Source organism: Amblyraja radiata, chromosome 12 (genome assembly GCF_010909765.2).
Source record: "Amblyraja radiata isolate CabotCenter1 chromosome 12, sAmbRad1.1.pri, whole genome shotgun sequence".
Lineage (NCBI taxonomy): Eukaryota > Metazoa > Chordata > Chondrichthyes > Rajiformes > Rajidae > Amblyraja > Amblyraja radiata.
Window position 1 is genome coordinate 41520349 of NC_045967.1, and position 13198 is coordinate 41533546.

At 42.8% G+C, this 13198-nt stretch overlaps 1 protein-coding gene across 1 annotated transcript in view; it reads left to right on the top strand.

Moving 5' to 3' along the window:
- tex11 (testis expressed 11) overlaps positions 1-5451 on the top strand; it is an 81561-nt gene extending 76110 nt beyond the window's left edge. Inside the window, 1 exon segment of the mRNA XM_033030908.1 lies at positions 4890-5451. Coding sequence (XP_032886799.1) covers positions 4890-4961 — 72 coding nt within the window. The 3' untranslated portion in view covers positions 4962-5451.
- Positions 5452-13198: the final 7747 nt, after the last annotated feature.

A 13198-nucleotide genomic window follows, 5' to 3' on the forward strand; every position in this document is an offset into this window, starting at 1 on the left:
CCATCTTACCCCAAGAAGGGGATATATATATATATATATATATATATATATAGATGATATGTTGTATTCAATTCCATTCATGTTGCAGCAAGATTTGGACAAATTGTGGAAAGAAGCTCAGATCAAGATATGCCGAATGTGCATTGTTCTAATGGTCATGTGCATTGATTCACCTCCCAGTATTGGGATCCAGGGCTATCTCCCCTCCTCTCCCTCCTCACCTACCCCACTTTCCCCTCCCTCTGCCTCCCCCTCCCTACCCCCTACTCTCTCTCAATTCCCCCAGTCTCCTTCACCTTCCCAGGATCTCTATGTAAACCGCCACCGGCACCATTTTGTCCACCACGTCGGCGATGAAGTTGTACTTCAGGCGGGGGCTGTGGGGGACGGGCTGAGCGGCCTGCAGCCGTTGGAGGGGGAGGTTGAGGCCGAGGCTGTGGCCTAGTCCTTGCCCTGGATCCCCCTCCTCTCCCTCCTCGCGGGCCTGGAGCAGCAGCGCCGCCCCCAGCGCCCAGGCGCCGGGTCCCAGGTACGGCCACTCCCTGCCCCCGTGGGTACCGCTCCTGTCCCTCACTGCAGGCCAGGAGCAGCATGCTGCCGCCCCCAGATCCAGCCCCAGCGACCAGGCCTCGGGTCCCAGACGCCTCTTCCTGCCCTCGCGGGTCCCGCTACTCCCCGCAAGCCCGGAGAAGCAGTGCTGCCGCCCCCAGAACTAGCTCCAGCGCCCAGGTCCCGACGTGGCCTCTCCCCGCCCCCGGATCCACCACTGCGCACGAGCGGGGCTGACGGGCCTCCCCCAACTACGCAGGTGCGGCCGGCAAGTGGGGGCTCTGTTGATCGAAACTTGTTTCATTTACATCGCAAGACAATGGTGAGTAAGGTGGGCCTAAAATTGCAGCGCTCTGGGGTACTGTTTTTGCAGAGTTTTGGGAACAAACAAACAAATACACAAACAAATATACAAAGATGAGACTTTTAGAAATATTTATTTATTATTTACTAGACCAGGGGTCCCTTTGGGTCCCTGTCACTCGGGAGGCCTGGTCCCCCAACGCAATTTTCCACCACTCACCCATAGCCCCCAACTGCGCTGACATGGCAATAACTTCACCAAATTCAAGTGCAGTTTCATGCAATTTCAAGCAGGGTGCAAGGCCACCAAATTCAAGTGCAGTTTCATTCCACTTCAAGCAGGGTGCAAGGCCACAAAATTCAAGTGCAGTTTCATGCCACTTCAAGCAGGGTGCAAGGCCACCAAATTCAAGTGCAGTTTCATACCACTTCAAGCAGGGTGCAAGACCACCAAATTCAAGTGCAGTCTCATACCATTTCAAGGAGAGTGCAAGGCCACCAAATTCAAATGTAGTTTCATACAATTTCATGCAGGGTGCAAGGCCACCAAATTCAAATGCAGTTTCGTACCATTTCAAGCACGGTGAAACCACCATAAAACACCACAAAACATCACATAAACACCGTACTCACAGTTCAGTAGACATTCAGTGTGTTCAGTTGATGCACAGCTCAGACAAAGTCGTGACCTCTCCCTCCCCCATCTTGCACAAACTGAGCCCCACCCACACTTCCGGGTTTTATAATCCCTCTCCCCTCCCACCAGAAGAGGCGTGGCCTTCATTGCATGATTGACAGGAGAGAGGTTCGCAACATTTTTTAAACACATAACACTTTTATTTTTCATTGATGGGAAGAATCCTCTGCACCTGATGAGCTGAGGGTGGCTGAGTAAAATGGCCAAAAATCATAGCCGTAAGTGGTAGCGTTTTATCTAAAATCAATATACAGTGCAAACAGGAAGTTGTCAAGTTTAGACTTTTAATCATTTGCCATTTCAAACCAACCACCATCACCAACAACCATTTGCTGTGCTTTATTTCAAACCAACCACCACCAACAACAACCATTTGCTGTGCTTTATTCCCCTCCTGTCCTGCCAGGAGCTATGGTGGCAACATTGTTGCAAATGTCGGGTGCACTTGCTGTGAAATGCCATTGAGCTGAAAAGTTTAGTGTTCCTGCCAGTTTTCCTGTCTTGCAACTTTTGTATCAACGTGTGTTGGAATCTGATTTTAAAGTAAAAACCATTTAAAATTCAAAGTATTTTTAAACATTTTCAGTAATGTCGAGAAATAAAGCCTGATATTTTCAGGTAAGTAGACTTTTGGACACCACGGGAAAAATCTCTACCGGAATATGTGAAAATGTTAACGTTACCGCGTTATTTTTTCGTGAAGATGTGATTACACACGAACAAACAAACACACACACGAACAAACACATCCACATCCAAGATCAGGCATGTAATAGTTACTAGACAAAGTGCAGACCCGTTGGGTTTGCTCCCCCAACACACCCGTCCCCTCCCCGTAGCCCCCACGGGAGGCGTGGTCCTCCAACTCAACCCATTGTTGAAGGTAAGATTCGAGCACTCCTCAGCAAAGATCATAGCTTGTAAGCCTCCCCCAGCACTGGAGTTGGGGAAAAAAATTGCAATACCCATTGACCCTACCCCTCCAGCCTGCCAGGAGCTATGATGGCAACATTGTTGCAAATGTTGGGTGCACTTGCTGTGAAATGCCATTGAGCTAAAAAGTTCAGTGTTCCTGCCAGTGTTCCTATCTTGCAAGTTTGAATCAAAGTGTGTTGGAATCTGATTTTAAAGTAAAAACCATTTAAAATTCAAAGTATTTTTAAACATTTTCAGTAATAAGTCGAGAAATAAAGCCTAAAATTTTCAGATGTAGATTTTGGACTCCGCAGGACAAATCTTTACCGGAATATGTAAAAATGTTACGCGCGTCGTTTTAGACAATAGACAATAGGTGCAGGAGTAGGCCATTCGGCCTTTCGAGCCAGCACCGCCATTCAATGTGATCACGGCTGATCATCCCCAATCAGTACCCCGTTCCTGCCTTCTCCCCTTATCCCCTGACTCCGCTATTTTTAAGAGCCCTATCTTGAAAGCTCTCTCTTGAAAGCATCCAGAGAACCTGCCTCCACCACCCTCTGAGGCAGAGAATTCCACTCTCTGTGAGAAGTGTTTCCTCGTCTCCATTCTAAATGGCTTATTCCTTATTCTTAAACTGTGGCCCCTGGTTCTGGACTCCCCCAACATCGGGAACGTTTCCTGCCTCTAGCGTGTCCAAGCCCTTAACAATCTTATATGTTGCAATGAGATACCCTCTCATCCTTCTAAACTCCAGAGTGTACAAGCCCAGCTGCTCCATTCTCTCAGCATATGACAGTCCCGCCATCCCGGGAATTAACCTTGTAAACCTACGCTGCACTCCCTCAATAGCAAGAATGTCCCTCAATAGTTTTTTCGAGAAGATGTGATTACACACGAACAAACAAACACACACACGAACAAATACACACACATCCAAGATCAGACTTTTAATAGTTACTAGACCAATTGCAGACCTGTCGGGTCTGCTCCCACAACGCAGCCGTCCCCTACCTATAGCCCCCACGGGAGGGGTAGGGGACAGAGCGGTGGAGGGGGGCAGAGAGGAGCCAGGGGGGAGGGGGGGGGTAGCAGAGAGGGAGGAGGGTAGAGTTTGAGGGGGGGGCGTCGTCACAGGGGAGGGCTGTTTCCCGAACGCATTACTCTCTCTCGCTCCCGGCTGCAGGCTGCCCCCAATGCATCTGTCCCCTTCCCGTAGCCCCCACAGGAGGCCGGCTCCAGGTAGGGCCCGAGTACAGGGGGGGGGGGGGGCTGACGTCACGAGCAAGAAGTCCTGCCCCCCTTCATCGCGGTGATTGACAGGCGAGAGGACCAATCAGCTGATCTCAAGGTTTTTTTAAACGCTCATAACTTTTTTATTTTTCGCCGATGGGAAAAATCCTCAGGGCTGGCTCAGCGAAGGAGGATTGTGAGTAAGATGGCCAAAATTCACAGCGATACAGCGTAGCGCTTTTTCTAAAATCAATATACAGCGCAGACAGGAAGTGGTCAAGATGAGACTTTTAATTATATAGATATGATATGATAATACATCGATCTAAGTCACAAAGATGCAGTCAGCTTAAGCTTCACTGTTTGCTGGAAACATTTGAAAAAAGGCTGCAGTAGTTTTGTTTAAGATCAATAGGCATGAAGGATACATTTTATAGATGCATTTTAATTTAAAAAACACTTGGTTTATGAAAGTGGATAAAATGTGGTGGTATTGTTGATTTATTATTTTAAAAATCTGATAAAGTAGATTTTTGGTTACCCCAAAGTATCGTATTCAGTCTTGATTTAAGTAATAGTCAAATAGTGAGGTGGTTTATGGTGAGTTATAACTCATAACAAATGTTACTATTACTATGGGAGGGAGACATAATTACAGGCTTTAATCTCCTAAATATCACAATTTTATATTCCTTTATGGTTTCTGCAAGAAACTTAAGGGCCTGTCCCACTGAACAAGCTAATACAAGATTTCTCCCGAGTTTCCCCTGATTCGAACTCGGAGAATTACGGTAATAGCCGCTCGTAGGTACTCAGGGCACTCGTTGACATTTTTCAATGTTGAAAAATTTCCACGAGTCTTCACGAGCTTATCGCGTTTCCGAGTACCTGCCGTTAGCGTTACGAGCCGCTAAGAGACGTCCCGAGCTCCGACGTACCCGCTACGTACATTCTACGTGCTTACCACGAGTTTGATTTTTTTTTAACTCGGGAGAGCTTGTGAATTACCACGTACAGTGGGACAGGCCCTTAAGTGTAAGTGATTTTAGATGACTGACAGTTCAATTAAATGCAGCTTTTTGATGAATTAGAATTCCTTAAAACCACAAATAGAACAGATGAGAGATAAATAAATTTTGACTGCCTATCTTGTCTATGATTTGACTGGCGCGCTACTTGATTGTTTCAACAGATGATGGGACTCTACACTGAAATTTTGGATAGAATGGATAGAGAAAAGAAGATTCTCCCTATTGAAGAGTAACAGAATTTCTATTCACTGGACATGGGACATTTCAGGAATATAGAATGGTGGTTCTCTGGAACAGTAAACCTATCTAAATGATCTATTCTATTTGTTACTTTTCATAAGAAATGTTTGTGTTAATATTAATTTTATGTTTGTCCCAAACAATAAGACCAATGACGAAAACGTTAAAAAAGGATATGTGTTGCTTTGTAGCTTATTTGAATTTCATTGAAGTTTAAAATAAAATATAAGGTGATATCCAATCCTAAACTACATGACAAATTTAGTATTTCAAGAATAGTATTCCATATTCTGGGTTGCAAATATCAAATTTGTGAATAATATACTGGCTTTCCAGATGTACTTTAAGAAGAATGTTTAAGAAGAAAACACAGTAATTTATTAGGATACAAACCTGTCAGCATATTTCATTTGCTCCGCTTTGTAAATGTTTTGTTGCTAGACTGTCAAGAGTATGAGACAATTGTTGTAGATAACATGCAAACAGCACGTATATTTAAAATAAACTGTGACTTTCCAGGGAATGAAGGACAGTTGTTTGAACATTAATTACCCCCTGTTAAAAAAGCATTATAAATGATCAAATCCCCATTAATATATTGAAAGAGATTCAGAGTAATGGCTTTTGCTTGAATTTCTTTGAAACAAATCAGGAGTATTATGATCATGAAATTTGAGTTGTCAATTTCCCTGTTTGGATTTGACCACAAGCAAATTCAAATGCATCATCTATTTCAGTTGCCATGCAGGTTGTGATGTCACTGCTCTATTTAGTTTATTTAGCTGTGCTACACGTTTTTGATTAATCTAAGAAAATTATTTTGTGTGTAATCTAAATGTAAAGGTACAGCTTGTTGACATTTATCTTCTACCTGTAAATTCAGTATTATATGTTAATCGTGTAAAAGTTCTTAGGCAATTCATCAGGATGGAGGATGACTTGCTCTCATGCTGTTTTGGGGGTTTTGAAGGTAACAGATAAGCCATTGTAATTCCCATTGTAGCTCCCATGTCTCACGATTGTTAGGTAGGCAGTTTGAAGGATGGACAGGTAGCTGCTTCTTAACATAACAGAATCAAGGGATATGGGGAGAAAGCAGGAACAGGGTATTGATTTTGGATGATCAGCCATGATTATACTGAATGGCGGTGCTGGCTCGAAGGGCCGAATGGCCTACTCCTGTACCTATTTTCCATGTTTCTAACATTGTGCACTCTGTACCCTTGTGTCATTGTGGATTTTGTATTTTTTGAAGATAGCTGTGAGAACATTCTTGAATCATTTCCTTTATCCAGAAGATAATTTCTTATCATGAAAGAGCTCAGAATCAAGTGTTTTTATAATCTTGTGTTGAAAATACGAGCAATGAGGCTTGCCCAACAGTGCTGACTAAGTGAAGTCAGGAGTCTTTTTCTGGGAATGCTGGTATGAGAGTGGAGTCTGTTGTTGGTTTTCATATCCATCCTGTAGATTTGGAAGAATTTGTGATGATAGCATTAGAGGTATCTCTCCAATGTTTAGGTTTAGGTTTACAATTGTCACATGTATTGAGGTACAATGAAAAGGTTTGTTTTGCATGCAATCTTATCAAATCAGGTTATACTATACATAAATTCCATCAAGCCAAACTATTATATTAACGATTTAGATGAGGGAATTAAATGTAACATCTCCAAATTTGCGGATGACACAAAGCTGGGTGGCAGTGTGAGCTGCGAGGAGGAAGCTGTGAGGCTGCAGGGTGACTTGGATAGGTTGGGTAAGTGGGCAGATGCATGGCAGTTGCAGTTAAATGTGAGGTATCCACTTTGGTGGCAAGAACATGAAGATTATTATCTGAATGATATCATTAGGAATAGGGGAGGTGCAACGATACCTGGGTGTGCTTGTACATCAGTCACTGAAAGTAAGCATGCAGGTACAGCAGGCAGTGAAGAAAGCTAATGGCATGTTGGCTTTCAATGCAAGAGGATTTGAGTTTAGGAGCAAGGAGGTCCCACTGCAGTTGTGCAGGGCCTTGGTGAGACTGCACTTGGAGCATTGTGTGCAATTTTAGTCTGTTAATTTGAGGAAAGACATTATTGCTATTGAGGGTGCAGCGTAGGTTCACGAGGTTGGGACTGACATATGACGAAAGAATGGGTCGACTGGGCTTGTATTCACAGGAATTTATAAGGATGAGATGGGATATTATAAAATTCTTAAAGGATTGGACAGGCTAGATGCAGAAGAAATGTTCCCAATGTTGGGGGAGTCCAGAACCAGGGGTCACAGTTTAAGAATAATCTGTGGAATTCTTTGCCACAGAACTTCTGTGACAGAAGGCAGTGGAGGTTAATTCACTGGATGTTTTCACAAGAGTTAGATTTAGCTCTTAGGGCTAAAGGAATCGGGGGATATGAGGAATAAGCAGGAACGGGGTACTGTTTTTAGATGATCAGCCATGATTATATTGAATGGTAGTGCTGGCTCGAAAGGCCGAAGGGCCTACTCCTGCACCTATGTTTCTAAGTACAATAGGTAGAGCGAAGGGAAAGAAACTGTGCAGAATATCAGCATTACAGCGCAACAGTTCCAGAGACAAAGTCCAATGTCCGCAGTGAGGCAGAGGAGAATTGGGCTCTACCCAAACGTTACTCCAGCACTTTGTGTCTTTTTTTTGTAAACCAGCATCTGCAGTTAGTTGTTTTTCTATATTGAAGGACCATTCAGATACCTGATAAGAGGGGAAAAAGTCTGATGGTGTCTGCTGGTGCGCACTTTCATGCTTTTGTATGTTCTGTCTGATGGGAGCAGGGAAAAGAAGGAATGACTGAGGTGAGAAAAATCTTTGATTATGTTGGCTGCTTCCCCGAGACAGTGTGAAGTATAGATGGCATCAATGGTGGGAATTCTGGTTTATGTGATGGACTGAACTACATCCACAACTTTCCGCAATTTCTTGCCGTCTCGGGCAGAGATACATGCATTCAGAAAGTATTCAGACCCCTTCACTTTTTCCACATTCTGTTACGTTACAACCTTATTTTAAAATGGATTAAATTCATATTTTAAATTATCTACACACAATACTCCAGAATGAAGAAGTGAAAACAGGTGTTTAAAATTTTTTGCAAAATAATTAAAAATAAATAACGGAAATATCACATTTACATAAGTATTCAGACCCTTTGCAATGACACTCAAAATTGTGCTTAGGTTCATCCTGTTTCCATTGATTATCCTTGAGATGTTTCTACAACTTGATTGGAGTCCACCAGTCGTAAATTAAATTGATTGGACATGATTTGGAAAGGCACACACCTGTCTATATAAGGTCCCACGGTTGACATTGCATGTCAGAGCAAAAACCAAGCCATGAAGACGAAGGAATTGTCCTTAGACCTCCGAAACAGGTTTGTGTCGAGAAACAGATCTGGGGAAGGGTATAGAACAATTTCTGCAGCATTGCAGGTCCCGAAGAGCACAGTGGCCTCCGTCATTATTAAATGGAAGAACTTCGGAACCACCAGGACTCTACATAGAGCGGGATGCCCGGCCAAACTGAGCAATCGGGGGAGAAGGGCCTTGGTCAGGGAGGTGACCAAGACCCGATTGTCACTCTTACAGAGCTACAGAGTTCCTCTGTGGAGATGGGAGAACCTTCCAGAAGGACAACTATATCTGCAGCATTCCACCAATCAGGCCTTTATGGTAGAGTGGCCTGACGGAAGGCACATGACAGCCCGCTTGGAGTTTGCCAAAAGGCATGGGAAACAAGATTCTCTGGTCTGATTGAATCACAAGATTGAATGAAACCAAGACTTGCCTGAATGCCAGGTGTCACGTCTGCAGGAAACCAGGCACCGCTCATCACCTGGCCAATACCATACCTACGATGAAGCATGGTGGTGGCAGCATCATGCTGTGGGGATGTTTTTCAGCGGCAGGAACTGGGAGACTAGTTAGGATCGAGGGAAAGATGAACGGAGCAAAGTGCAGAGAGATCCTTGATGAAAACTTTCTCCAGAGCATTCTGGACCTCGGACTGGGGCAGAGGTTCACCTTCCAACAGGACAATGACCCTAAGCACACAGATTGCTTTCTATGGTGCATTTTAGACATTTTGTAAGTCATGCCAAATTTCCTGTCTCCCGAGGAAAAAGAGATGTTTGTGTGCTTTCTTGTCTCAATTCAGTATGGCTAGTTCACATCTGATCGTTGGTACCAAGGAACGTAAAGCTCTCAACTTTTTCTATTTCTGCACTATTAATGCTGACTTTGGCATGTACTCCACCATGCTTCCTGAAGTTGTGAATTAGCTCATTCGTCTTACTGAGGGAGATGTTAATGTCCTGACACCATGGCACTAAGTTGTTTACCTTATCATTTGTTGTGATTCAACCCACCAGTGGTATCATCTGTAAACTTGTAGATTAAATTAGAGCCAAATTTGGTCACACAGTCATGAGTGTATAGGGAGTATGGTAGAGGACTGAGAACACCTCCTTACAGGGCACCAGTGTGGGGAATTATTGTGGATGAGGTGGTGTCACCTATCTTCTGGGATTCTAGACTGTGAATTGGAAAGTCGAGGAACCAGTAGTGGAGGACACTGCTGACTCTAAGGTATAGGAGTTTGGAGATGTTTGGATGAAATTATGGTGTTGAAGGCAGAGTTATAACAGTGCCCTCCATAATGTTTGGGATAAAGACCCATCATTTATTTATTTACCTCTGTACTCCACAATTTGAGATTTGTAATAGAAAAAAATCACTTGTGGTTAAAGTGCATTGTCAGATTTTAATAAAGGCCATTTTTATACATTTTGGTTTCACCATGTAGAAATTACAGCAGTGTTTATACATAGCCCCCCCCCCCCCCCCTCCCCCATTTCAGGGCACCATAATGTTTGGGACACAGCAATGTCATGTAAATGAAAGTAGTCATGTTTAGTATTTTGTTGCATATCCTTTGTATGCAATGATTGCCTGAAGTCTGCGATTCATGGACATCACCAGTTCCTGGGTGGCTTCTCTAGTGATGCTCTGTCAGGCCTGTATTGCAGCCATCTTTAACTTATGCTTGTTTTGGGGGCTAGTCTCCTTCAGTTTTCTCTTCAGCTTATAAAAGGCATGCTCAATTGGGTTCAGATCGGGTGATTGATTTGGCCACTCTTGAAAAACTCCTTTGTTGCTTTAGCAGTATGTTTGGGATCATTGTCTAGCTGTAGAATGAACCGCCAGCCAATGAGTTTTGAGGCATTTGTTTGAATTTGAGCAAATAGGATGTGTCTATACACTTCAGAATTCATTATGCTACAACCATCAGCAGATGTATCATCAATGAAGATAAGTGAGCCAGTTCCTTCAGCAGCCATACATGCCCAGGCCATAACACCCCCACCACCGTGCTTCACAGATGAGGTGGTATGTTTTGGATCGTGGGCAGTTCCGTCTCTCCTCCATACTTTGCTCTTGCCATCATTCTGATATGTTAATGTTCGTTTCAATAGTCCACAAGACATTTTTCCAGAACTGTGGTTGCTCTTTTATTGGCAAACTGTAACCGGGCCATCCTAATTTTGTGGCTAACCAGTGGTTTGCATCTTGCAGTGTATCCTCTGTATTTCTGTTCATGAAGTCTTCTGCGGACAGTGGCCATTGACAAATCCACACCTGACTCCTGAAGAGTGTTTCCGATTTGTCAGACAGGTGTTTGGGGATTTTTCTTTATTATAGAGAGAATTCTTCTGTCATCAGCTATGGGTGTCTTCATTGGCCAGCCAGTCCCTTTGTGATTAATAAGCTGACTGGTGCTTTCTTTCTTCTTAATGATGTTCCAAACAATTGATTTTGGTAAGCCGAAGGTTTGGTTGATGTCTCTAAAAGTTTTATTCTTGTTTCTCAGTCTCATAATGGCTTCTTTCACTTCATTGGCACAACTTTGGTCCTCATGTTGATAAACAGCAATACAAGTTTCCAAAGGTGATGGAAAGACTGGAGGAAAGACTAGGTGCTGAGAGCTTTCTTATACTTGCATTAAGGAGGCAATTAAACACACCTGAGCAATTACAAACACCCGTGAAGCCATGTGTCCCAAACATTATGGTGCCCTGAAATGGGGGGATTATGTATAAACACAGCTGTAATTTCTACATGGTGAAACCAAAATGTATAAAAGTGGCCTTTATTAAAATCTGACAATGTGCACTTTAACCACGTGATTTTTTTTCTATTATAGATCTCAAATTGTGGAGTACAGAGGCAAATAAATAAATGATGGGTCTTTGTCCCAAACATTATGGAGGAACTGTAGTTGATAATTAGGAGTCTGACGTCCTTGTTCTTGTTATCTAGGTGTTCTAGGGCGTCTGCTGTGGATTTGTTGTGATGGTAAGCAAACTGCAATGGATCAGGGCTGTCATTAACTCATGAGTGTCATGAGTTAATATGCATCATCACCAGTGTCTCAAAGTACTTCATCATGCTGGATGTCAGAGCCGCTGGATGGTGGTTATTTAGGCACACTAGTCTGCTTTTCTGTGGCACTGGGATGATGGTGGTCTTCTTAAAGCAGGTTGGGACCTCGGAATGTGGTAGTGAAAGGTTAAAAATGTCTGTGAATAACTCTGCGCGTTGGTCCGCACAGGTCCTGATGATGCAGACTGGGGTTTTCTGTGGATTCACTCTCAGGAAGGCCGATCTTACATCTGCAAAGTAATTGTTGGTACAGGCATACCAACAGTGTTTTGAGCTGTTCACTGTAGGTTGTATAGTATAATGAGTATAATGGCACACTGAGATTTAATATGGTGAGTAGTTTAGTAAAATATGGCTAAGATGGTTTTTGAAATGCTTTCTCAAAGGATAACCCAGTTTGACCATGGATGAAAGTTACAATGCAAAATGGCCAAGTTGGTATGAAATGGTGGAACACCTTTCTGGATAATGCTGAGTTTTTCTTTCTGCAACACAGAATTTAGTTCAATTATATGCAAAATAAACCCAGCCATGAGGTAGTTCATGTCCAACCTTTGGGACTAGATAGCCACAGGATTGCAAACACTGATTTATTTTTTGTTATTTAACTTATCTGCAAAAAATTTGATAGCACCTGTAGAGATGGTCAAGGAATGAAGTCTGATGAGTAAATGTATAAAGCTGAGCATTTTCGGCATGTGTAAAAAAAGTTGAGAGTATTTAATTGTTATATCTACTGACAATGGAACAATGAAATTCTTACTTGCAGCAGCTTAATAGGCCTATAAACACAATACACATAAATAAATATAAGAAATAAAAGCAATCAATTAATAACCGTAATGCTAGTGCAAGAAAGCCGAATTCTATAGTACAACCAGAGACACAGTCCATAGAACTCCATAGTTGCTGAGGTCAGTGTTGTGTGGTGTTAAACAGTTTGATGCTTGTTGGGAAGATGCTATTATTGAATCTTGTGTTCATGGTTTTCAGGCTCCTGTACCATCTTCCCGATGGTTGGAGCGAATTGAGAGCATGGCCCAAGGTGGTGTGTATCTTTGACGATGCTGCCTGCCTGAGGCAGCTCCTATTATGTGGGGATGTCAGTACCTGTGTTGGACCCTCTTCATCACTTGCCGCACCTACACAGTGTTGGATATTATCTGCTAACACCCCTATGAAGCGTTGGGGCTTTTAAGTTAAAGGCATTATATAAATGCATTTAAATTTCACTGATATGAGATGGGTGGTCAAAATGGCTGTATGGGAAGTCATTGATCGACACACGTTATATAGATTGTGTTGTTTCTTTTTCCAGATTTCTCTGTCAAATATACTAATTTCTGATGAGACACAGATACCTTACAAATGTTGCATTGGCCCAACCTGAACCTCTGCTATTTCGCATGAGGCCGTTTAATCATGGGAAGTTATTACAGACCAGTTTTGACCTTGTCCAATGTCTCCAATCAAGCAACTCAATGTGGATGAATGACATTTTACCTTTTTAAAAAACATGTTCTCATTTCTGCATTGTGGAACTTCCTACCAATATTTTTGTCGATGAGTGAGTTTTATCATTCAGTCAAAATGTTTTTGGCTTTATATACCACGAGGGAACAGAAATAGTACTATCCATACGTTCATAATTCACAAAATTGAAACATTCAGACAATGAATTTGGAATGAAGGTCCATGTGACACTAACAAATACATTGGCAGCAGCAAAAAGGTAAGGGACTGAGCACTACTGCTGATGGAGGTTACC